Here is a 23,891-nt window from a genome sequence, read left to right on the forward strand (position 1 = left end):
TTCTTGATCATTTTCACGCAAAATCTAAACACATTTGATCGCTATATGTAAGACGTCATAGTTATTCCTCATTTTGGATGTACTTTACACCTTGATTGAATACTAAATTAACATAAATGAAGGTTAGAATAACATTTTGGTTTAGATTGTTTTGTATAATCTAAATAATGTTACAATCAGAAATGTTTTAGTTTAATCTTTTATCAAACAAAAGCTGATTATGGTTAAATACATATGAATATAGATGTTGAAGACATATTTTTTCACTTAGATTTAATTAGAGATTTTACATCTTAACATGAACTTACATAACATTCATGAATTCCTACAATAAATCGGAGTTTTTTGACGTTATTAACAAATATATTTGGGAGGTTTGAGGGGTGTGTCATTGATACAGGAACACATACTTGATTCCCTTCAAAGTAAAGGTTCTTTAGAGCATTTTACAACGAATGAAAGGTATTTTTACCGTCATCTGGCTTACCAAATGGGCCACAATTAATCACCTTAAATCGTCTGGGTTTTTTTTCACGAAGAAAAGCAGCACTTCACGGCATTAACTGAAACGTACGACACAACTGCTACTTTTACTTTGAAAGTAATACCCGGAAGCTGATAAGCGTAATTAGCATCTAGCATGTAGCGTTGGTAGCTCAGTTGTTTACAGCCGGTTAGCATGTTGCCGCTGACATATTAGCGTTCAGATATATACCCTGTTGTAGGAAAACAGATAATATAAAGCTTACACGATGACTTAAATGCGTTCGTTGTCACAGAGTTAGTTGGTTTACGTGATTAAGCTAACGTTAGCTTGTTTAGCTGTAGTTTTGCATCAGTCCGAATTCACCCATGAAGACACCCACTACAAACTGAAATACTCAAGGTAGGAACCTTGTTATTAAGTTAACGCTTAACATTAATATCTGCTAATCTGGGATACTTGTACACTTGCAAATTATACTCCAGTTTCCCCCCCACAACACATCTGCGTCGTAAAAACTGTGTGTAATCAGTCTTAAATGCAGATAAATGTTGTTTTGTGAACGTGTAGGTGTCAGTGTGCAGAAGATATCATGGCTGACGACCCTCAGAGAAACTTCCGTTCTGCATATTATGAAAAAGTGGGTTTCAGAGGAGTGGAGGAGAAGAAATCACTGGAAATACTGCTGAAAGATAATCCACTGGGTACGTGACATTTTCATTAACATGCGAGGAAAACTGGTTGTATTTACTGTTGCTGTTGGATTAAAGCGGTTTATATCCATTCTAATATTATTTCTATCATTTAAATCCCACGAATGACAGGGTGACCCATGTTAAACAGCTTGTTTGGCTTCATTGTTCATTTGGGTTCAAGATACACAAGGTCAACATATGACTCCAGGGCCAGAAGCAGCTCATTACACGAAGACAAACAAGATAAATCCCTCAGAAAGCGATTTAAAAACCTGCGTTTTGACAGTGAATCTTGAAGCAAAGCAGTCTATTCTGCACCATATGCATTTAGGTTGGACTAAAATAAGCCTCAAGTTGTTTTGCAGTCTTCTTGAATTCTTCAAGAATGTGAAAATCTGGCTTCTGATGGTTTAATTTTCAGTCCAGGGCGGACATTTAGATGAGATCTGGTATCTATTCAAACATGTGAATGACGCCGTCTTTAAGACGTCTTTCGAAGCTACAAACAACAACTAAGTCAACCATCCATGACTCTCCAACGTTAGCTTAATGCTGTCATACAGTGGCTTACCAAACCAACCAGGCATTTTCAGTATGATGGAGGCCAATAGCACACTGTGGCCACTACGACTTTAAGTATTGCCATCTGGAAACAGGTCATGTGACAGTGAAGTCCATGGCAGCCACCACCTCTCTGTCCTCTTCAAGTCGTTCTAACGAGCTTTGAGGTGAGTTTGGACTCATTCAGTTTGGATCCATCTCCATAAAGCTGCACACCAGAGGGCGGGGGGAGCGTGTCTCAGAGGAATCTCTGTGGAGTCGAGGTCTTCTTGTTGAATCCCAGCCACCAGTCACTGTACGTTTGATCCACTGTGCTGTAATTCTCTCATCTGCCGGCCCTCTTAAATACACCCTGATGTTACTCCTTCAAACCTCGAAATGGGATTTCTCAGTAAATGGGAGCATTTTTTCTTCTCGTCTCAGCCAATTTCCAAATGTTTGTCCTCGATTCCACTCCTGAGAAGTGGTTTAGAGACCCGACAGCGGCTTCTTTGGGCTGCTCCGTGCTCACGTTCTGCATTGATGATGAAGCTGGTGTGTTGTTGATGCCTTGTTCTCCTTATAGTTGTGCTCGCTTTTGGTTGCAGCTGATTCTGATTTCACGTCTTTTAACGTGCTCTCCGTTGAGATTTCATCCAGATAATCAGAATGAACCATTTTTGTTCCACTTTGGTATATGAATTTCTGAATTAGAGCAGTTAATATAAAATCCTATAAAAACTATCAGATTTTTATTTCAAATAAATTCTGCAACTTGCATTTTAAAGGCTTTTTAAGAAAAATACACATGGTGGATATGACGTGAACAGCGGAAGATGAAGCCGTCACATTATGATGTCATTAAAGGGGAACTCCTGTATTTTTAAACGAACTCATAGCTGCTGTGTTGTTGTTATTGGCGGCTATCGGGGGGCTTATAGAGGGCTTTCTACACACTCGTCTACTGGGATGACGTCATCGACACGCCGCTGCAGCACAGTTTATTCACTCCGTGCTCTGTGACAGTTGGCTAACTTCACACAGAGTTTGCTGCTGATAGTTTAGTGCAACGTGGCAGGATATTTATCAGATTTTGTCCCAGTAGAGTGCCTGTGTAGAAATCCCTCCTTTAGCTCTCCTATAGCTGCAAGTAGCCACATAACAGCAGCTATGAGCTAACAGAGCTATAGCACACGTTCATTCATTCATTCTTCTTAAAGTATTGGTGAAATAAAGACAGATAATGCCTTATTTAGAGGCTGCATCCTCTAAGCCCCGTTCACTCCGTTATATGGATCTCCAGTTATCTAAATATCTTCCGAAGGACGCCGACTTTCACCAAACCGTTATGATAAGTAGATCATGCCAGAAATAAGGTCCAGGTTTAAAAATACCGGAGTTCCCCTTTAAGGCAGCGTAGCTCTCTGAAATGGTAGAACTGAAATGCTCCACTAAATCTGTGACTCGTGGCAGCAGGAAGCTGAAAGAAGAGGCTGACGGAGTCGTCTTTGCTTCACATAAAACCAGGATTCTTTATTCTGATGCTGTGTTTCTCTCATTCGCTGCACGGTTTGTTATATCAGGTGAACAGGGTGGACTTTACCTTTCGTGCATCTAATGTGAACAATCGTCTTCATTTTACATACCAGAACTTCATCCTCCTTTTCAAATTTCTCTAAAAACTCCATATTCCATCTAAAATCCAGGTTAACATGATATTCTGGCAGATTTTTCATGTTCTTTATCACTTTCTGACACCAAAACGCAGAACGCACCATGAAAAAAACAGCCAAACTCTCCCTGCTCACCTCTCAAAAGCCTGTTTTCTTCATTTGATGAAATAACAGTTGAGGTTTACTCTCTTGCAGACCTGGAAAAGCTGAGCACCTTCAGCCAGAGGTTCCCTCTCCCCTCCATGTACAGGATTCATGTCTGGAAGGTGCTGTTGGGTAAGAAACATGCATAAAAAGTCACGCACACACAAACCACCTGCCTCAAATTCAGGCCCTGAGTAGTGCAGAAGAGACCCAGTAAAATCAAGCAGAGCTCTGCCTCCGTTTAACGGCCAGTGAAGCGTTTCAGCCTTTAAATATGAGATAAATAAATCTGTTCCGCCTTTTTGGGCTGATGATAAATGGAGCTGCAGAGCTGCCTGTTGTTGTCTGATATAAAGGAATAATCATCATCGTTTTATTATTACTCTCCTGGTTGGGTCCTGTTTATCTTGGTGTATTATTTATTACTAATAAATATAGTTATTTGAACTCAAGATAGAAAAGAACTAAAGTTTTTGATTTAGTTTTCTGTTATATTTGTTTCTTTATTCCCCCGTCATGAGTTGGGAGTTTCTTGTTTCCAGCTGTTATTGAACGCATCACAAGGGCCAGACGGAGATGCCCTCTGATTGGTCGTCTGATTGGTGGTGTGCTGTTCCTGCAGGTATCCTGCCTCCCCACAGCGACTCGCACGCTCTGGTTGGAGCCTACCGGAAGGAGCAGAACCAGGACATTGTGGAGGCTCTGGAGGTGATGAGGTACATCAACGCCTCCACACCCTCCACCCACATCTACCTGCGCATGTTCCAGCTGGAGAGCCAGGTCCTCCCGCGCTGCTCTGAGACCTCTCCGCCGGTAAGATGAAGCGCATCACGTGACTCAGACACAAACATCAGATGATGTGTGGGAAAATGCAACCTTATCCAAGAAGTTAACAGGAAAATAATAAGTTTGGACAAGACATCCAAACCACTGAGATGCAGTGGCTGCATTTAGTCAAACCTGCCACTGTTTAGCTTCCTCTCAGGCAGCTTAAACGTCTTCTTTTAGGCGCTAACAGTGTTGACATCGTGCACTCTCACATCTGCAAACAATTTCTCAAATGGTGGCTCAGCTGAGGTCCCATCGAAGCTAAAGCAGAGCTCGCTTGACGTTAGCAGCCTTTCATTACAGCCTGCTGGAGCCCGAGTTTTTAAAAGATTTATCACTTCCAACCATTACGACATCATTAACCGACTAATTAAACGCGTTCGCGGCAGTAATTGCTCCAGGAAACCACACAGGCTTGGCTTCGTCGGGGGGGAATGTGCTTTAATCATCCTCAGCTGGTCACCCTTAATTATAATGCATCAACTCAGAATGTGTTTACTTCTATTTAAAAGATGAAACTTACCTAAGTTCTGTTTGTGTTGAAATGTGAAAACTTCTAAAGACTCAAAAAGATGATAAACTGAGATGCAGTGATTTCCTTTGGCTTTTATTGGCTTTTTGCTCCCCAGGATGAAGAAAACGAAGACTTTCTCTCCATCAGCCGAGCCATGGAAGAGATTGTAGACGATCCGGTCGACTGCTATTGGCTGATCAAGTGTTTCATCAATCAGTTTCACACAAAGTTCGGAGATTCAATACCTCACCTTGTAAGTTTTGTGGCTTTGCTGTTAATCTAAAACAAGCCTATTCCTTATTTTATCCTGTTTGTGGGGGGTGAAAGAGATGAAAACACACAATGATTGCAACTCTTTGTGTTACAACTGAAAGTTCAATCATGTGTCACGGTCGGCACGCTACTCCTCTCACAGTTTTCACAGAACCCACACACATCATACCTCAAAACGTGTGTCTGGGTCTGCAGAAGTGTGCTTGTATTTTTGTCTCTCATTACTAAAATGGTTTTTGATAAAATGACCTGAGAAACAGCACAGTCCCTCTCCATTAGAAATACAGGGAAATCCACAGAAACCACTCAGCCTCCACACTAATAACAGGCCCAAACCTCCCTAACATCCCTAACACCATTTCTCTTAAACCTGGATAAATTCTAGCTCAAAATGGAGCTATTTATGTCTTCTTACAATCTTTGTGCTTTAACTTGTGCTTTTTCTCTCAAATCACTTCAGATTCAGAGAGAAATCACATATTTCCATTTTAAACAGGCCCTCCTTCTCTCCTTTAAACTGATCGTGAAGGCTGTATTCAAACTGCCATAAAACCTTTATTATACACAGGACCTTGATATAAATTACATAACTGTCTTCATCGGACATTTCTTCTATTTAAAAAATAATTATTTTTCAACATTGTTACTTAAAAATCTATTCAAACAGCTGTTTGTTCTGAAGAAACCAATCACAGCCTCCACACTAATAACAGGCTCAAACCTCTCTAATATCCACAAAAAATGAGTGTCGTCCTCTTTGCTGAAGTTTATTCGGCCTTTGATAAAATATCCAGGTGGTGCAGAAGTCGGCACATTTGGAACCTGTTTGGTATCCAGTTTCTCACGTTATTTATTGAAAAATCGTTTGAAATTAAGAGAGTTTCAGATGATTCTCGGAGGCGAGTACAGTTTGGTGAAAGTTGGCGTCCTTCGGAAGATATTTAGATAACTCGAGATCCATATAACAGAGTGAACCACTTCATCCACACGCCCCCCTGCAGCACAGTTTATTCACTCCGTGCTCTGTGACAGTCGGCTAACTTCACACAGAGTTTGCTGCTGATAGTTTTGTGCAACATGGCAGGATATTTATCAGATTCTGACAACGTGAACGACGACTTTGAGTAAGATGGACGTTCTTACTGGAGTGAATGAGCTGTGCTGCAGGGGGGCGTGTGGATGAAGTGGTCCCAGTAGAGTGCCTGTGTAGAAATCCCTCCGTTAGCTCTCCTATAGCTGCAAGTAGCCACATAACAGCAGCTCTGAGCTAACAGAGCTATAGCACACGTTCATTCATTCATTCTTCTTAAAGTATTGGTGAAATAAAGACAGATAATGCCTTATTTAGAGGCTGCATCGTCTCAGCCCCGTTCACTCCGTTATATGGATCTCCAGTTATCTAAATATCTCCCGAAGGACGCCGACTTTCACCAAACTGTTCTCGGTGAGTAGATGAACGTATTTCATGCCAGAAATAAGGTCCAGGTTTAAAAATACCGGAGTTCTCCTTTAAAATGTGTAAACGTGGATGAAATTCTGGTGTAGAATCCACTCATATGTGATTCGTGACAATCGGAGTGGTTCCGGTGTCATAAATGAGCAGCTTCTTGTGACATTTGTGTATTAAGTCAGATTTCTGCTGAGTTAAAGCTGAAGCCTTTATCATTAACATTTGTGTATAGCGGAGATGAGGTTGGTTCCATTAAATCTAAAATGTATTAAACAGATGCAGGTTTATGTGTCTGTTTGAAAGAATCCTGATGGATACTTGTGTCCTGCACAGTTTTTGTCATGAATCTATGAATTTACGCAGCTGGTGTAGCTCAGAACATGTATCAATACAGTTAATGGGACAGATATACAGCACATAAGGAACCACAGTGTAAATTTCTAGTTTAACTATGAATGAGGACTTTGTTGTTTCCTTCTTTTCGGACCGTCCTGCTCTGATGCAGCCAAAGAGCCTGGAGCATTACCTGAGTCAGGAGGAACCTCGACTGCTGAGCCATCTGAAGAACGCTGGAGCGCTGGCTCAGCTGCCGTACAGCCTCTGGTTCAGACGCTGCTTCGCTGGCTGCCTGCCTGAATCCAGCCTGCAGAGGTCAGTCCACTCCTTCATCTCTCCACACATCCACGCATGTGGATCACATTATGCTCTGCAGCAATCCAGAGTTATCTCATCTGGAAAAAAAGGTTTTAAGTCCGGGATGCATCCAAAGATGCAGAAAGCTGCGGCTCAGGTATTTAACTCAAACCCAAAGTTTGTGATCTCAGCTCTGCATTAAGAATACTTTACCAGCTCATAAAATACAAAGTTAGCTTCTCAAGGAGTCTGATTCTGTCCAGGATTCATCTCCAGGTTTTTAGAACTGCATGTTGCTTAAAATTTTATATTTATTAGTCACGTTGTGCATCGCTGGACTCATTTTCTATTGTTTAATGTTCATCGTTTACAGTGAATTGAACACCTTAACAAACCAAACCCCTTCATGCAAATATGTCAGCGTGGAGGATTTGTGCTCATGTTCAAAGCTTAAAGCAAGTATTTTAACACATAGTTCACCTGAGCTCTACGCTTTCATGACTTCTAATGGCTAAGACGCTGTTGGACTCGTCTAACTGTCGAACTCTCTTCAGGGTGTGGGACAAGGTGATCAGTGGCTCTTGTAAGATCCTGGTGTTTGTGGCCCTGGAGATCCTGCTCACTTACAAGATCATGTTGATGGGCATCAATCGACCAGAAGGCGTGGTCAGATTTCTGTCGAAGGTAAGTGAACGATGCTACTTTATTCTAGGGATTAGTCTTCAGGAATAGTTCTCCAGGCTTCTTGAAGGACATCCCAAAGCTCTTCTTTGGATGTGGGCTGCCTTTTGTTCCGTTCTCTGTCAGATGATCCCACACTGCTTCAATAATGTTGAGGTCCGGGCTCTGGGGAGGATTCTTCCCTCCATAAGACCTGTTGCCACTGATTTTCAGTCCACTTCTTGTGTCATTTGGCACAGCTCAGCCTTTTCTCCCTGTTTCCCTTCCTTAAGAATGGCTTCTTGACAGCCACCCTTCCATGGAGACCATTTCTGATGAGGCTTGGGCCAACAGTAGATGGATCAGCTGAAGGTCCAGATGCATCTCTCAGGTCCTGTCAGGTCACAGCTGGATTTTTTCCTCTTTCTTAAGGACATCACTTTCAGATCCTGTTCATCTGCTGTAGATAGTTTTTTAGGCCTGACACTTCTTCTTTTGTCCTCCACTTGTCCAGTTTCCTCAAATGTTTTAAGGACACACTGCACACCATGCTGAGATATGCCAAGTTTTCAGCTAATAGCTCTTTGGGAATCACCTTGTTGCTGCAGAAATCCTATTTTCTGTCTGTCAAACTGTGTTATCTTTGCTGTTTTTCATAGATGCAGCTAAAGAAATGGGAACAAATGATGTGTCTTTGTGACAAAGTGCCTAAAGATCCAGTTTAAAATGGCTTCTTTGCTAAGTTGTCTGTTCTGTGTCGACACAACACTGGTTCATCCCTTGAGTTAGGAGCCTTTTTTCTGCTTGAATGATTCATAGGTCAGAGTTAAGTGGCTTAAATAAAAAAGAACTGGACTGAAAATGAGTGAAAAAGCAGCGAATGTCCAAAGAAAAACTTTGAAAGAGCTTCAGAAAGTCTGGAGAACTGTTGCTAAAGACCACTTTAAAAGATTATAAGAAAGTCTGGCTGCTTGGAGGGAAAATATGAAGAAATAATAAGATTTAACAAACGGGGACAAGCCTATTATGATGAACCAGCCTGGAAACGGTTCCATGCTGTAGTTTCTGACCCGTTTGCGTCTCTTTCAGATGCCGCAGGAAAACACAGACGCGATCGTGACCAAAGCCATCGACTTGTGGCACAAGTATTGCGGCAACCCAGTTCATGCCGTGTAGCCACATGGTGGCAGAAATCTGGAGCTTGAGGCGAGACGCTTTCCCAGAATCCCCGAGGACTGAATCTTAACTCCACTGGGAGACCTCACCGTCCGTGAGGCTTGGTCTCTGCATGACTGAACTGGGAACTCATCCCTCAGCCCGGGCACGTTCCCAGCGTTCCTCCGGGAGGAAGACGAACCTCGGTGGCAGAGAAACTGCCCCGCAGATGGGAAGCAGGTGACGATATGTGCCAGTTTACCACAGAAGAAGACGAGGAAGCACAAACTTATTATTTTTAATAAGTTTCTTTCTTTAGGAAACTTCGTACATCATAGAAGACTCACAATAAATTAATACTCACATGCAGTTTTTCTGTTTACAAAAAAACATTTGAAAATCCTCTTGTGTTTATGTACATCCTATATTTTTCTCTCAAAACACCTTTAAATGTACGAGCGGCAGCAGGATTACTGACGCTCGTGCACAAGCGCGCACACATGCACACACACTCAGACACCCACAGAGCAACGAGTTCCCCTCACTAATACGGTCTCGACTGCTAATTCATGGACCCGGTTTGAACTGTAAACGAAAAACGAAGTAAGGTGGCCGGGTTTTAGTATTTTCTTCTGTAAAAGGCTCCACAGTAACGGCATGTTCTTGTAATTCAGCCGAGATCAGTAACTATTTACTGCGTCTACAAACAAGCTAATTTGGCAACTTTGAAATCCCTGTAAAGAATGCTGTAGGCACAGTGAGTTACTGTCACTCTGGGGTGCGTTCAGGGTCCACAGCAGGGCAAGTTGCTTTGGTTTAAAGTGGAAAGCTGAGGTTTTTGATCTCTACAATGCTGCCCATAAACAGATGGACAATTATTGCTCAGTTAATTGATGTGAAACGTGTTTGAAGACGTCAATTTGAACATGTTGGGACTTTGATTAGGTTTCAGCTTGAGTTTCAGCTGCCTACAACAGCAAACTGTGTCATCTGTGGAATAAAAACCGAGCCAACTCAAACATTTCCCCCAGGGAAGATAACGTCCAGTTGAAAGGAGAGTGAGGGCCAGAACACAACCATAAAAATAAATTAGATACCCACCGTCTTATCTCCAACTGTTTCCCATCAACAAAATTGGCACAGATTGTGTGTTTGACCAGAAGTGCACCATCTCTTCATAAAAATAAAAAAAGACAATTAAAAGCTTTTGAATATCAAGAAGTCTGTAAAATTCCCACTGATGGGAGACAACAGTCCAGAGTTAAATCCATCTGAAAGTTTTATTTCCTGTGACGGCTCGAACGCCGACGCTGAGGTCAACTCGTCAGTTTTAGGTTGACGCTGGTTAGCCGGCGGCAGTCTGAACACACGAAGCTTCCGTCGGTGTAGAAAAACGTGGCAGAGGTTCGACTGAGTTGATTTATGGTCGGTGAAACCTGCAGGGAGAAAATATTAGAGAGAGTGAGGAGCTGAAGTGCTGCCAGTGTGGTCTTATTTCCAAAAAAAACAACAAAAAAGAAGCTTTGTGTGGGATTTAGGGACATCTAGTGGTGAAGCTTCACTTTGCAACCAGCTGGGACGAAACTATGACCATAAAAGGAACCCTGTGGAGCCTATATTTGGTTTGTACTGGAGTCCTGCACGGGACTGTTTTCTTCATCTCGCTCCCGCTGAATTTCTGATTGCACCCGCAAAACAAAATAAAAAAATTAAATTTAAATGAAAATTTATGCCCGCACAATAATAGAAATGCATTGATTTTGTGTCTTCTCCCGCAGGAGAAAACATGTCATTTTATAGGCTGTTAATAAAGAGATTCATGGACAATTGAGAAACTTCTCCAAATGTCAGACTTGCCTTCTTTGTCTTTGTGCTTAAAGACCTTCTTTGAGCTTCCTTTCCGCATCATTTATTGACATCCTGTCGCTAGGCAACATCCCGATCCCGCAGTGTTATTTGTTTTTTTCAGCCGCCCAACTCCCGCGAGATTTGAGTTGGGTCCCGCGTTCCCCAATCCCAATGCAGCCCTCCAGTTTGTACCTTCTGGGCTCCTGTAAGAACGCGGTGGTCAGTCAGTGGGGTTCCATGAGTGCCATCAGATCAGATTAATGGCTAAATTATGCTATTATGATGCGAGATTAACTGGATTATAGCTATAGTTGGGTTCTGCTCCTTATCTGAGGGTAATTATCCTTGGATATATGGCGGTGAATGAATGGAGTCACTGGCACAAAGCAGGTCATACCCCGGTACCATAGGTGGCGCTGTCCCCATTTCAGCTATCGCTAATAGAGCCACTTCCTGTTGACGTCTTCAGCACCAACAACAACAAACTCAGGCATTCAGAAAGATGGCGAACGCAGAGCGAGATGAAGCTGCGTCCCTCTCCATCTGTGATGAGCTGGTTATGGCACAGACGATGCACAACGGCGCATTCTCCATCGCGTTGTTTGTTTCTTTCTGACGACAACAACAGTAATATCGTCTCCTTCCACTTCCGGGTGACGATCGCGGGAAAAAATCTGGAGCATGAGCAGAACGCTCGATCCGATCCACTGTCGTCTACGTGCACGTTCAGTGCACGTTTGGATCGAGTTATCCCGGGGTCTTAACCCGATCTGATCTGATTGTTTGTCAGATTAAGGTGTCTCCATGAGCTGAATAACTCAGTCTTATTGTAATTTAGTCATTAATTCGATCCGATGGCGCTCATGTAACCGCACTGACACACGAGAGAACGCACTTTCAACTTTTTATAAGCCAAAACTCTGCACTGAACTAGTTTTGAACTGAAGAGGCCTTTCAGAAAGTCCAGTTGCCCTTATTTAAACTCGTAGGATCACGTGACCTGGATGACTGAGAATCGACCCCGTCTGAACGTCTGAATGCCATCTCAACTGTGATCTTTATCTCTCCAAGACGAGCAACAGTTTTCACACCCACGTGGCCACGAGGAGAAACCGAAGACAAACTATTAACCGTGATGCAGGAGAACCCAGATCTGTTTATTTCCTCATCTGTTTGCCAATATTCTGCTAATAACAGCTGATCATCAATCCAAGGCAACGTCCTCAGGGAGTAGGTCATGCATCGAACTTCAGCTCAGCTCGACCGAGTCGTTGCTACAAACGTACCAGATACTAGTATCTGATGGAAAACCCTAAGAAGGGCCATACATCCCACACTGGAGAGGAGCTTTGCAGCATTATTGGCTTTGCAGCCTTTGCAATAAGCACACTGACACCTCTGCATCTCAGGACTTTCAGGACTCAAAATTCGGAGAATGATTGGAAGTCCTCACGCTTGGCTGCTTGTAATTATGCTCTTAATAAGCTGGCAGCCGCACAGCGTGGACACGGCTGAGCGAGTCAGGCTTGAACGGATTTAAACCGCCATCGACGGGAGAATAAGCCCAACACCACCTTTGTTGTGGCGCCCCCTTGAGGACAAACCTGGCACATTTATCTTAACGAGTGTTTCACATACCTGGTCAGATGACGGCTCGACTCATGCACCTCCATCTCTGTGCTTTTAAACTCATTCAGCTCCTTTCTAATGGCAGCCTGCACAACACAAAGACTAGATTAGATATATTTAGATATTTCTGGGGTCCGCTGTGAGTTTGTGATGGAGGAACCTTATCTGCAGCAGTTAGCCGAGTCCACGGCTTGTCTGCTCTCCTGTCGTAGTCCTGAGCCTCAGCCACCTCCACGTAGTCACTGAAGCGGATGAGGATCTTCGCCTCCCTCAGCTCCTCGACTGTGGGCCTCTGGCTGAGCTGAGCGGTGGAAACAAAGAGCAGTGTTGTCACTGCTCTGCATGGAAAATATGTCTGAATGTTTCCTCTCAGTGACAGAGGTTTACATTTAAAAACCCTCTCTTTGAATCTGCATCAAATCGCTACGACAAACAGACACTTTTAAGCCACTTAACTCTGACCTGTTAATCGTTGAAGCATAAAAAAGGCTCCTAAATCAAGGGATGAACCAGTGTGACAGAAAACCCAAACAAAATCACCTTTCATGGCAAAATGTGAAGACATTTGGTTGTTTTTCCAGATCGTTTTTAAGAGAACAAACCTTGAGAAGCCTTAAGTTTTTAAATAAAAAAGCAAATATATATGTTTGAGAATCAGCACCATGGTCCTCAGCCGGAAAAGGGTGGATCGCCCTCTCCGGGTCGGGAATGAGATCCTTCCCCAAGTGGAGGAGTTCAAGTATCTCGGGGTCTTGTTCACAGTGAGGGACGAATGGAGCGTGAGATTAACGGCGGATCGGTGCGGCGTCTGCAGTGTTTCGGGCTCTGCACCGACCCGTCGTTGTGAAGAAGGAGCTGAGCCAGAAGGCAAAGCTCTCTATTTACCGGTCAGCCTACATTCCCATCCTCACCTGTGGTCACGAGCTGTGGGTAGAGACCGAAAGAACGAGATCGCGAATACAAGCGGCCAAAATGGGCTTCCTCCACAGGGTGTCTGGGCCTCCCTTAGAGATAGGGTGAGAAGCTCAGTCATCCGGGAGGGGCTCGGAGTAGAACCGCTGCTCCTCCACACTGAGAGGAGTCAGATGAGGTGGCATCTGGTTAGGATGCCCCCTGGACGCCTCCCTGGGGAGGTGTTCTGGGCCCGTCCCACTGGGAGGAGACCCCGGGGAAGACCCAGGACACGTTGGAGAGACTATGTCTCTCGGCTGGCCTGGGAACGCCTCGGGGTCCCCCCGGAAGAGCTGGAGGAAGTGGCCGGGAACAGGGACGTCTGGGTTTCTCTGCTCAAGCTGCTGCCCCCCCGACCCGACCCCCGGAGAAGCGGCAGGTGATGGATGGAATAATATATGTTGTATCTCTGCCCATTTAAACTATGATGCCATGTATTCACCAACAGACTGCAGTTCAAGGCTCTGCAGCAGTTAATTCAACATTCAACAGTTATATGGAGCTAAAAGGAAGAGTAACAGCATCTTTACCCAGTGGAACTCTGTTACCTCTCCTCAACATAACATTACCTTCTTTTTTTTAAACACGACCTCATGGCAAGGCCTTTAAATCGCGTGTCGTTGAGTCCACGTTCGGCCTGTCGGCTCAGGTTGCTCACATGCCCAAACTGATTCATATAGGAAGAACATACAGGGCAGGGTGGGATTCTCCTGCTCGTTCGTACTCCTCTTTGAGTCAACTTCAACACAAGACAATGTTCATTTAGTAAACCGTGGTCCTTTTACAGTAGATGGAGACGCTTACGATGTCTTATGATGAAGGTCCTCAACATATTAGATAAAAACTGACATCATGGTGGCTGCATCCATCTTTTATATGGAATCTATGTGAAAGAAAATAAGGACAATAGTCTGGACCTCAGACATACTAAAAGCAAATTCCTATCTTTTTAGTACTTTTCCTGACTGCATAGAACCCCATGTATTGCATCTGCTGTATGTTGGCTTCAGCGTACGGTTAAATCTAAAATATCTGGAGATATAAGGGTGAAAATGAGTGAAAACGTCTATCCTCCCTTCTCACATTTAATGTGAAGGACAGCTCATCAATCATTGTGGTGGCAGCAGCTGTTTTACAGTAGATGGTCCTTAAATCACTCAAACACACCTTTTTGTGGATATGATGCGTGCTGTAGCTCCTGACTCTCACTCAAACCCTGAAACAAGCCATTTAAACCTGTCACCAGCAGCGTCTTGGTGGTGTTCTCCCCGTTTTCTGACCTCTCAGTCTAAATAACAAGATGATGTGACCCGTAATGCTATCAGCCTCCTCTCAAAAGGCTGGAATATGACAGGCGGCAGTTTGGTCTCCAAGGTAACCGTGTTCATTTGTGTCCCCTGATCAAAGGCTGTCAGCTTCTTCTCCGTCTTACCTTTCTTGATAAATGTCTCTTTATCTCCCTCTTCTCCTCCTGCTCCTCCTGATCATTTCGAGCTGCAGGGAACAGCAGAAAGACCACAGTCACACGCAGTTATGGTTAATATTTCCCTTTCTTTGCCTCCAATGGTGTGAAAAGTGACTTACGCTTCAGTATGTTTCTCTGTTCCAGCTCCTCTGCTGTCGGCCTCTGACTCAACCGCCTGAAAAGAGGGGGGATTAAATCTATTTTTGTAGCAGTTCAACCTTTGTATGCATCCTTTTCAAACATCGTTACTGCACCATCCTCAATATCTTACACAAGAGATTTCCCTCCTGTGGACAGACGCGCTGACTGTGCATGTAATGTCATTTTTATGGGGCTGTATGTTGGGAATTTAGAGGCTGAAAGCACTGACTCAGAGGTTATGCAGTGCTGGGATGGTGAGAACAGGAGGAGGAAGCAGCCAAAACAAGAGGCAGTGACAAAAAGAAGGGTTCAAAGGTCAGCCAGAAGAGGAGTTTTCTGTGGACTGACCTTTTCACCTGTGATACCACACCCTGCTGCTCTCTTTACTTTCCTCCCTTCACCTTGTCCTGATCTCTCCTGACTCATCATACATCATCTGTCCCAGTTGGCATGGCTGGTGACGTGGTGGCGTGCAGGAAATGGCTCACCTGGTCAGTTTGGTGGCGGTTTGTTGTCGGGATTCGAGCCGCTCCTGATCCGACTGCATTGGCAGGATGTTCTTCTCCTCCAGCTCCCTCTTTGATGGACGGTTACTCAGCTTGAGGGCCAGCGAGTCTTTTCGTAAAACCTTCATGGCCAGCATGCCTTCAGGAGAAATGGACACATGCTGTGATAGTGCAGACCTTTCACTACAGATTCTCTTGTACTTGTCTTTAAAAGTTTTAGGCTTTATTTAAAGGCAAATCGAGAACCACGCCGCTCTGTTTTATAATGAATTCAAAACCCCTACTGACTCGCCACCGTGTTATTTTGTCAAATATGAAGAAAAAGATACAACACAAGGGTTTTTACATCGAGCCTCTGGTCCGATGACTGCTGGGATAGGCTCCAGACCCCCGAGACTGGATGGATTGATGGTTTTACATCTAAAAGCTGAACTTTAAACGAGTCTTTAGCTTAAACAAGAGCGCGTTCACAGCTTAGAAAGCTGTTGCCTCTGACTAAAGACAGGAAACATGCCTCCAGCAAGAGAGCTGTCAGCAGAAACAATGGAAAGGTAATCCAACTGTATTTCACCAATACTTTAAGAAGAATGAATGAATGAACGTGTGCTATAGCTCTGTTAGCTCATAGCTGCTGTTATGTGGCTACTTGCAGCTAAAGGAGAGCTAACGGAGGGAATTCTACACAGGCACTCTACTGGGACCACTTCATCCACACGCCCCCCTGCAGCACAGCTCATTCACTCCGGTAAGAACGTCCATCTTACTCAAAGTCATCGTCCACATTGTCAAAATCTGATAAATATCCTGCCATGTTGCACAAAACTATCAGCAGCAAACTCCGTGTGAAGTTAGCCGACTGTCACAGAGCACGGAGTGAATAAACTGTGCTGCAGGGGGGCGTGTGGATGAAGTGGTCCCAGTAGAGTGCCTGTGTAGAAATCCCTCCGTTAGCTCTCCTGTAGCTGCAAGTAGCCACATAACAGCAGCTACGAGCTAACAGAGCAGTAAAGCAGTAAATAAAAAGAGTAATCTGAATTTTAACATAAACATGTCTTTTACTGCTCGTTTGAGTACTTATTTCCCACGAATCCCTCAGTTCAGCGTCACCGTCAGAGGTTCAGATATGTGTCTAACAGGAGAGTGAATCTATAGTTTTTCTCTGTCCATTTAATATGTGATAGTGTGAGCTTAAGTTTGCACATTTTTCCAGTTTGTTTTGGAGTTTTTTAACATTTAGCTGACAAATTAAATGAGGGTTGTCCTTTCAGGCACTCACTTTCAGGCACTCACACACACACACACATCCTCGTGCACATAATGAAAATGATGCCTTCAGGTGCACCTGTTCATATAGAAGTAATATGAATATCAACTGGTGACCCCATGCATTGATCAAAGCAACTACAGACCACAGAGAAAAAGAAAGAGCTTTACTTGTAAACAGCATTTCATCCTCTTCTTCTTCCTCATCATCATCTTCCTCCTCGTCATCTTCATCCTCCTCCTCCTCTTCCTCCTCCTCCTCCTCTTCTTCTTCGTCCCTGTACATGCCCGGCGGGCCCTCGTAGTCCGCCTCACTGGGAAGGTTTTCTTTGTTGTCGTCGCACTCGATCATCACGGTGGGAACAGTGTGCATCATGGAGCTGCAGGTTGGTGGGAAAGGTCAAGGGTCAGACATGCAAATCCCATGTTAAAACACACTCGGGCAGAACATTTAAAGGCAAGCTGAGCTGATACATTCTCCATTCATTGGCTAATTGTTAATCAATCAGCAGAAACATACAAACAGCCACACAGTTACTGATTTTCAGTTTTCATTGTTGTTAAAGACATTTCAGAAGAGATTAGACCAAAACTACCAGGCGGAGAAAGATGACAGAAGGAGTTTTGGTTCATTATCTAACACACAAAACTATGAAAAGGACCACAGGGAAAAGCAGCTTGGGCATATCGTCACACATCTTGTTTCATTTGCAGATATAAAGAGCCCATCAGCAGACTCTTAACAGGCTTTTATCTGACGGAGCAAAGGTTGTTTTATTAAGGTACCAAACAGCTTGTCCTCTAACAAGTTACAGGGTTAATATCATGTAATTTCATTTAAGTATCGTCTGTCATATGAAAACAAACGTAGCTTTTAAAAATCATTCTAAGATCAAATGTCAAACTGAGTTAATCAGCAGTATGTGCTTCATACTGAGACTCTAGTTGCTTTGCTGCTGCCGTGCAGGTTTATTTGTTATAACCTGCAGGTTATCTACTGATAATCATCCCGTATCTGTGGTGGCAGCTGCCTAACGTCACGGTTAACAGCAACAGTGGTGGGTCTGATCGACAGATGCGATGAGACGGCGTACGGGACGGAGATCCAGAGGCAAACAACCTGACTTTAAACAGAGAAAACAGGAGCTCGTTGTTGATTTTAGGAGAAAAATGGAGGATCACCAGCTTCTGGTGATGACTGGGGAAGGTGTGCAGCTGCCTGGGCCCGTACATCTTTCTCTTCACCGCCCGCTGCCTTCGGAAAGCAAGCAAACACCCTGAAGGCCTCATCCCACCCCGTCTCCCATCTGTTGAACTTCTGCCCTCAGGCAGACGAGACACACCAGCAGACTTATGGACAGTTTTTTTACTTGGTGAAAGTAACTTGTAGCTCGATGCTCACCTCTCAAACCTCTGCATGGTGAGGGCCAGGGTCTTGTTGAGCTCCTCAATGATGCGGCTGGGCGGGTGGAGGGGAACGGGCAGCATCCCGTACGGCAGCGAGTGGCCGCCCATTGGAGGATGACTCGGAGGGGCGGGGCACTTCTGGAAGGTGACTGACGAGGGCTCCATGCTCCCTGCAGGTACTGAGATCATGAGCTTCTTTGGAGGTAGAGGAGGAGATAACTTCACAGACATACACGGCAACTTCACATGGGAGCCGTCTGCGTGAGGGGAAAGAAGTGACACAATAACACAAAGTATTTGCCCCCCTTACAGATTTCTTCTGGTCACACTAAAATGTTTCAGATCATCGAATAAAGTTTAGTATCAGACAAAGGTAACCTGTTATAAAGGGAAAGAACCTGGTCCTGTGTGAAAGTACAATTACCCCCTAAAGCTAACAAACTGCACCCTTTGGCTTTTTCATTGCTGAGGAGGAATTTTGGTTCACTCTTCTCTGCAGAACTGTTTAAATTCAGCCCGTTTCGACCTGTTTAAGGTCGTGCCACAGCATCTGATTCAGATTTAAGTCCGGCCTTTGACGAGGCCACTCCAAGACCTTCATTTTGTTTCTTTGAGCCACTCAGTGTGCTGCATCCAGTTCCATCGAACCCTGAATCCTGGAGCAGCCCCTGACCATCACACTACCACCACCATGTTTGACTGTGGGTGTCTTTTCTGAAATGCTGCGGCAGCTTTACGGCAGACGCACACCTTCCAAAAAGCTCCACTTTCATCTCGTCGGTCCACAGAATATTTTCCCATTTTTGTCTGGTCTCTTTCTTCTTCTTGAATCATGACCACTGACCTTAACTGAGTCTCATGAGGCCTTTAGATGTTCTGGTAGATGTTCCCAATCCTGGGAAGGCTCACCACTGTTCCGTGTTTTGTCCATTTGTGGATAACGGCTCTTGATGCAGTTCACTGCAGTCCCAAAGCCTTAAAAATGGCTTTGTAACCCTTTTCAGGCTCAGTGACTTTGTTTCTCATGTTTCTTTAGATCAGGGCATGATGTGTTGCTTCCTGAGATCTTTCAGCCTCCTTCATGTTGTCAGGCAGCTTCTATTTAAGTGATTTATTGATTCTACAAGTCTGGCAGGTAACCAGACTTAAAAATAAGGGGTTAATCACAGTTAATTTGTGATTCACAGTTCCAGGTGGGTTTGGATAGCTTTTTAAATTTGTTTAATGATCTTAAACATTTAAGTGTGGGAAAAAGAAGAAATCTGTAAGGGGGCAAATACTTCTTGGCCATCATGAGCGTGCACCGGGAGCAGCCTACCTGTGATGTGATTAGGAAGCCTGCTGAAGGGTTTGGGGGGCAGAGCGGGAGGTTGTTTGTGTAGCGTAGGAGGTCTGGAGAGGGTTGATTCAGCGCTTTCAGTTGGATACGCTGCGGACGCCTTTGTGGGTGGAGCCTGGCTGGGTTTCTGGGTGTGGTCTTGTTGACATGCTCCATCACTTGGCATCGGAAACTCTATTGAGCCCAAGAAAAAACAGAAAGGCTGTGAGAGGCCAGAATGTGTGAAATAAGTGAGGAGGGAACAAGTGCTGAGGCTCTGCTGCCTACCTACAGCTGCCGCCGCGCCCTCCATCAGCTCAGTACCTTCAGACTCCGACAGGCTGGAACCGAACACCGGGGAGCGCCCGTTCTCCATCTTCACCTCCTCCCGGAGAGCCGGCGATGAGCCGTCTGGAGCCCGTGTGAAACAGTAAAAATGTGGATCAGCTGATAGTCTACGCTGATTTTGGATTGAAAGCAGAGCTGAAACAACTAACCGGATTAGATGCTTAACAGAAAATACTAAAAAACTGTCTTGATCGTACAGTTAACATTAACTCTTTGCACCCTCTGAGAGGACTGCTGTGTTGGTTGTAGTGACATCTAGTGGCAAAGCTGCAGGTTGCAGACAAATGAATACAAAAAACCCACTCCTTTAAAGTCAGTGGGTGGTTTTTATGCTCTTGGGTGGTGCTGAAACATAGTGGAGCACATTCTAAGGTCACCAATGAAAACACAGTCATGGATTCCATATTGTTGTTATTTTTGATGCTGCAGCCACCTAAAAGTTTACTCCATAACACTTTAAATGCACAGAACATCCTTTATTTGTGGATATCAGTCAAACTGAACAAGAAATTTAGGAATCTGAAGACAGCCCCCCTTCATTTTCTTTACCCTTCAACAGAATAAATGTCCTATAAGTTCATGACGTATAAATATTATATATATGACAAAATTATGGATGATGTCATATCTACATTTAATATTCATCAGCATAATTCTTATTTTCCCACAAATGCGCAGTTATGAACGTTAGATTGTGATATTTGATGCAACAAAATGTCTTAAATCTTATGCACCAAACATTAAACCCAAACCCAAAACATTTTTAAGCACATTTTTAAGTTTTTGCCATAAAAAAAAGAAACACTTATGGCCTTAAAATGATTCGGGGCTATGACTTATCAATGTGCCGCCACCCATTTCTGCCCACAGACGACTGCCAGCCCTGTTTACATTTGCAGGACTAATGCGACTAACTGGAGGTTTGAACACAGAACATATTTAGATCAAAAATAGAGTAATTAATGAGTAATGTAACATCAGAGGTTTTAGTTTCATCACCTTTCTCATACACCTCCTTCAGGACTCCTTTCTTGATGAGCTCCTCTCTGCTCTGGCGAGTGGACATTTTCCTCTCCAACACTGCAGGAACACAAAGAGCATGCTGTCAAAAACATCCATCCCTCCGCTGTTCCCCGTTTATCTGAGGTGTGGTCATAGAGGCAGCGGCCTCCAGCTCTTCCCGGGGGACCCTGAGGCCAGAGGAGTCTGCTCCTCACTGCTGAATGTGCCTGAAATACCTCAAAAGGGAGTCAACCCGGAGGCATCCCAGTCAGATGCTCTCTCCAGAGTCTGCATTAGGCTGAGACTCTTCCCTGACCCACTGCACCAATTTCAGGTAAAGACCTGTGGCCTTTCGATTTAATCTTAACCTCATCATGCTGAACCTCATTGAAAGTACGACCTGCAGCTGGGGTCCTTACACAAGACCCCCTTACCTTACCTGTGTAAGTCACTTTGTCTGCCAAATGCATAAATATAAATATCACTTCACACTCAGCTGACCAAGGACCAAAACGGCTGACAGAGGAGGCGAGACGCACGCTATACGCCGTGGTTACTCTCTGTTTCTGCTTCTTCTTCTATTACTTCCAGGTCAAAGCCCGGTGAGCGTCGGTCAATCTAAGTCCAACAGGACTACTGCGAGTCCCAACCACATTATAATTTAATCTTACATAATATATACACATATGATGTATTTTAAATGTCCGATTTTAGTCAGACAAACACGACTTTTACATATTTTTAGCATCATGTAAACATACTGACTAAATTATGCTCGAGGTTCATCATTAAGAGGCTTTTTATCTGTAATATTCTCACATTCATGGCCGACTTATCTTTTCACTGACTGCCTTTTATGCACACTGCAGCAGGGGGACCTATGGCTCGTTGGTGTAGCTGTTTCAGCCTTTTCTAGCTGGTAAATCTCTTGTTTTTACTCAAAAATAAATGCTCAAAGGAACAACTTCTCTCTGTACTGGACCTAAACCGATAATGAAAGATTTAAAGCACGTCAGCGGTGTGACAGAAGGACTGCAGATAAAACGCAGGGCGGACACTACCTGTGTGTATATGAGTGCTTTAAGGTGAATAAAGTGTGTTGTTTGGATGCAGAGGAAGAAAAATGCGGCACCAGCTGGGAGAACAGCTTGGCTGTAGGAAGCCTCTCGTCGCCCCTCTGCTGTGAGTTTGCGTCTCTCGGTGAGAACAGGATATAAAACGACTCATCCAGCTGAGAAGCAACAACAGCGGTCGTTTCCGAATGCAAATCAAAGACAGCCGGTGCTGGGTGAATGCTGTAGCTCCGAGCCGGACATATGGAACAGACATTTCCTCAGACAGCGGAGCGCTGCTCTGGATGAGGAGTTGATTCAATATTAAAGAGGCGCTAAAGTGGAGGATAATCTCCATTTAAAGCTAAATATTTGTTTGCGTCTCTGATCTACGCCGCAATTTACAGCTTTTAGCCAGTCAGAAACTTCAGGATGCAAAGGTTTTTCCTCCGTTTTTCACATTTTGGTCACGAGCAGCACCCGGTCTCGACCTCTGTTCCTCTTTGTGTTAAATCCTGACGTTCCACCGGGCTGATTGTGCACAAACTCCTTCACCATTAACTCATTGTAAGGGGTGTATGTTGCATGTTGGCCTGTGAGATTTACTGTAACTGGCACAGCTCAGTGGTGTCGATGCTCTGCTTGATGAAGCAGCAGCACCAGCAGCTGACCTGCCTGTGCTTCACCAGCCTCACACAACCATCATCACAGAGCTGCAACCCTTATTGCTCTGCAGCTCAGCCCCTCTGAGACCCCATTACTCAGTGCTGCCGTTGCTAGGTGCAACAGGGAGACATCCATCTGCTGTCAGAGATGTGAGTGAAGCAGATAAGGGGGAAAAGGTGCAGAACTGGGAGCTAATGGGGTTGTGGTGTTTCCAGCACTCTCACCGGCAGATGTCTGCTTGAACTTTTCACTCTTCTTCTTCCTCCATTTCCAGGGTTTAAACAGGCGTCCCAGAGTGGCGAATTTGCTCCGCCGGCGGATGGGAGGCGTGTGTGTGCCCGGTACCAGCGAATCAGAGCGCATCGCTGCCAACCGCTCCACCTCCTCAGCTGGAAGACAGAACGACAACAAGGTTACAAAAAAATAAGCAGACGAAAAACACCCGAAGATGCTGTTTTAAACCAAAAAGTCGGGAGACTTCGTCAGATTTCCACTGACATGCAAACACCTTAACTTCAACTTAAACCCGAAAAGGCAAAGCGGGGGCACTTAGAAACAGCTGAGCAATTTAAACAAAAGCAGTATGAACAAAGAAAACAATGCCGGCTAATGCTGGAAGAGGTTGGGAAGGTACATCTCAGAGCTGGAATGGCGAGCTGAGGCTCAGAGCCGGGGCAAAGCGTGCTGATTGGGCGGGGCACAGCAAACCATGCCTGCCTCAACCAAAGCAACACATTTGTTTTAATTATAAGGTTTTTATACATACATTTTTCACTAAATCAGACAGAGCTGTCAACCCATTACCCCCCACTTCAGTTAAAGTGACACATTTTAAGGTCTGGAACTGAGAAAAATGGCTTCATCATTCAAGGCTTTTCCTTCTTTACCTTCACTTTGATTAAAGTTAAAAACAGACACTGAATGATAAATCAATAACGCACATTTTAGACCTCCCATCCCCCAACAACGTGTCAGATAACTCTCATAAATCTCGCCTGTCACAACCTCAACGATGAATCCGCCCCAACTGAATTCATTCATTCTTTTTTGCAGATAAAAAAACAGACGATTTTCCTTAACGTTGTCATTTTGCGGTTTATTTTCGTGTCAGGCACAAAACAAATATCCCATAAAAGGCTTTTTTAACCATCGAGGAAACCAGATGATCACTTGTCTCAGCTTCAAATGTCAGGGGACGTTCTCTGCCAGGAGGCTGTGGATAATCAAGTCAAGTAAAGCTTATTTG

General features: G+C 44.3%; 2 protein-coding genes across 3 annotated transcripts in view; one reads left to right on the forward strand and one right to left on the reverse strand.

Moving 5' to 3' along the window:
- Positions 1-626: 626 nt before the first annotated feature.
- tbc1d7 (TBC1 domain family, member 7) lies at positions 627-9,414 on the forward strand. Its single transcript, XM_072388932.1, has 8 exons — positions 627-886; positions 1,055-1,188; positions 3,588-3,668; positions 4,159-4,349; positions 4,994-5,131; positions 7,107-7,252; positions 7,789-7,918; positions 8,984-9,414. The coding sequence occupies exons 2-8, from the start codon at positions 1,077-1,079 to the stop codon at positions 9,068-9,070; spliced, it is 885 nt and encodes a 294-aa protein (XP_072245033.1). The 5' UTR covers positions 627-886; positions 1,055-1,076; the 3' UTR covers positions 9,071-9,414.
- Positions 9,334-23,891, reverse strand: part of phactr1 (phosphatase and actin regulator 1) — a 36,978-nt gene continuing 22,420 nt past the window's right edge. For both annotated transcript variants that reach the window (XM_072388931.1, XM_072388930.1), the window contains exons 2-13: positions 22,870-23,034; positions 20,925-21,005; positions 19,866-19,988; positions 19,578-19,772; positions 18,255-18,516; positions 17,024-17,232; positions 15,572-15,728; positions 15,062-15,117; positions 14,910-14,971; positions 12,687-12,827; positions 12,536-12,612; positions 9,334-10,485 (exon numbers count right to left, since the gene is read on the reverse strand). In XM_072388931.1, coding sequence (XP_072245032.1) covers positions 10,470-10,485; positions 12,536-12,612; positions 12,687-12,827; positions 14,910-14,971; positions 15,062-15,117; positions 15,572-15,728; positions 17,024-17,232; positions 18,255-18,516; positions 19,578-19,772; positions 19,866-19,988; positions 20,925-21,005; positions 22,870-23,034 — 1,544 coding nt within the window. In that variant the 3' untranslated portion in view covers positions 9,334-10,469. The remainder of the gene's footprint in view (positions 10,486-12,535; positions 12,613-12,686; positions 12,828-14,909; positions 14,972-15,061; positions 15,118-15,571; positions 15,729-17,023; positions 17,233-18,254; positions 18,517-19,577; positions 19,773-19,865; positions 19,989-20,924; positions 21,006-22,869; positions 23,035-23,891) is intronic.

Source organism: Leuresthes tenuis, unplaced genomic scaffold, assembly GCF_036924035.1.
Source record: "Leuresthes tenuis unplaced genomic scaffold, fLeuTen1.0.hap1 SCAF_7, whole genome shotgun sequence".
Lineage (NCBI taxonomy): Eukaryota > Metazoa > Chordata > Actinopteri > Atheriniformes > Atherinopsidae > Leuresthes > Leuresthes tenuis.

Coding starts and splice junctions, on each gene's coding strand:
- tbc1d7 (XM_072388932.1), top strand. CDS start 1,077: ATGGCTGACGACCCTCAGAGAAACTTCCGTTCTGCATATTATGAAAAA. Junction 5,132..7,106: donor GAGATTCAATACCTCACCTT/GTAAGTTTTGTG, acceptor GCTCTGATGCAG/CCAAAGAGCCTGGAGCATTA. Junction 7,253..7,788: donor CCTGAATCCAGCCTGCAGAG/GTCAGTCCACTC, acceptor AACTCTCTTCAG/GGTGTGGGACAAGGTGATCA.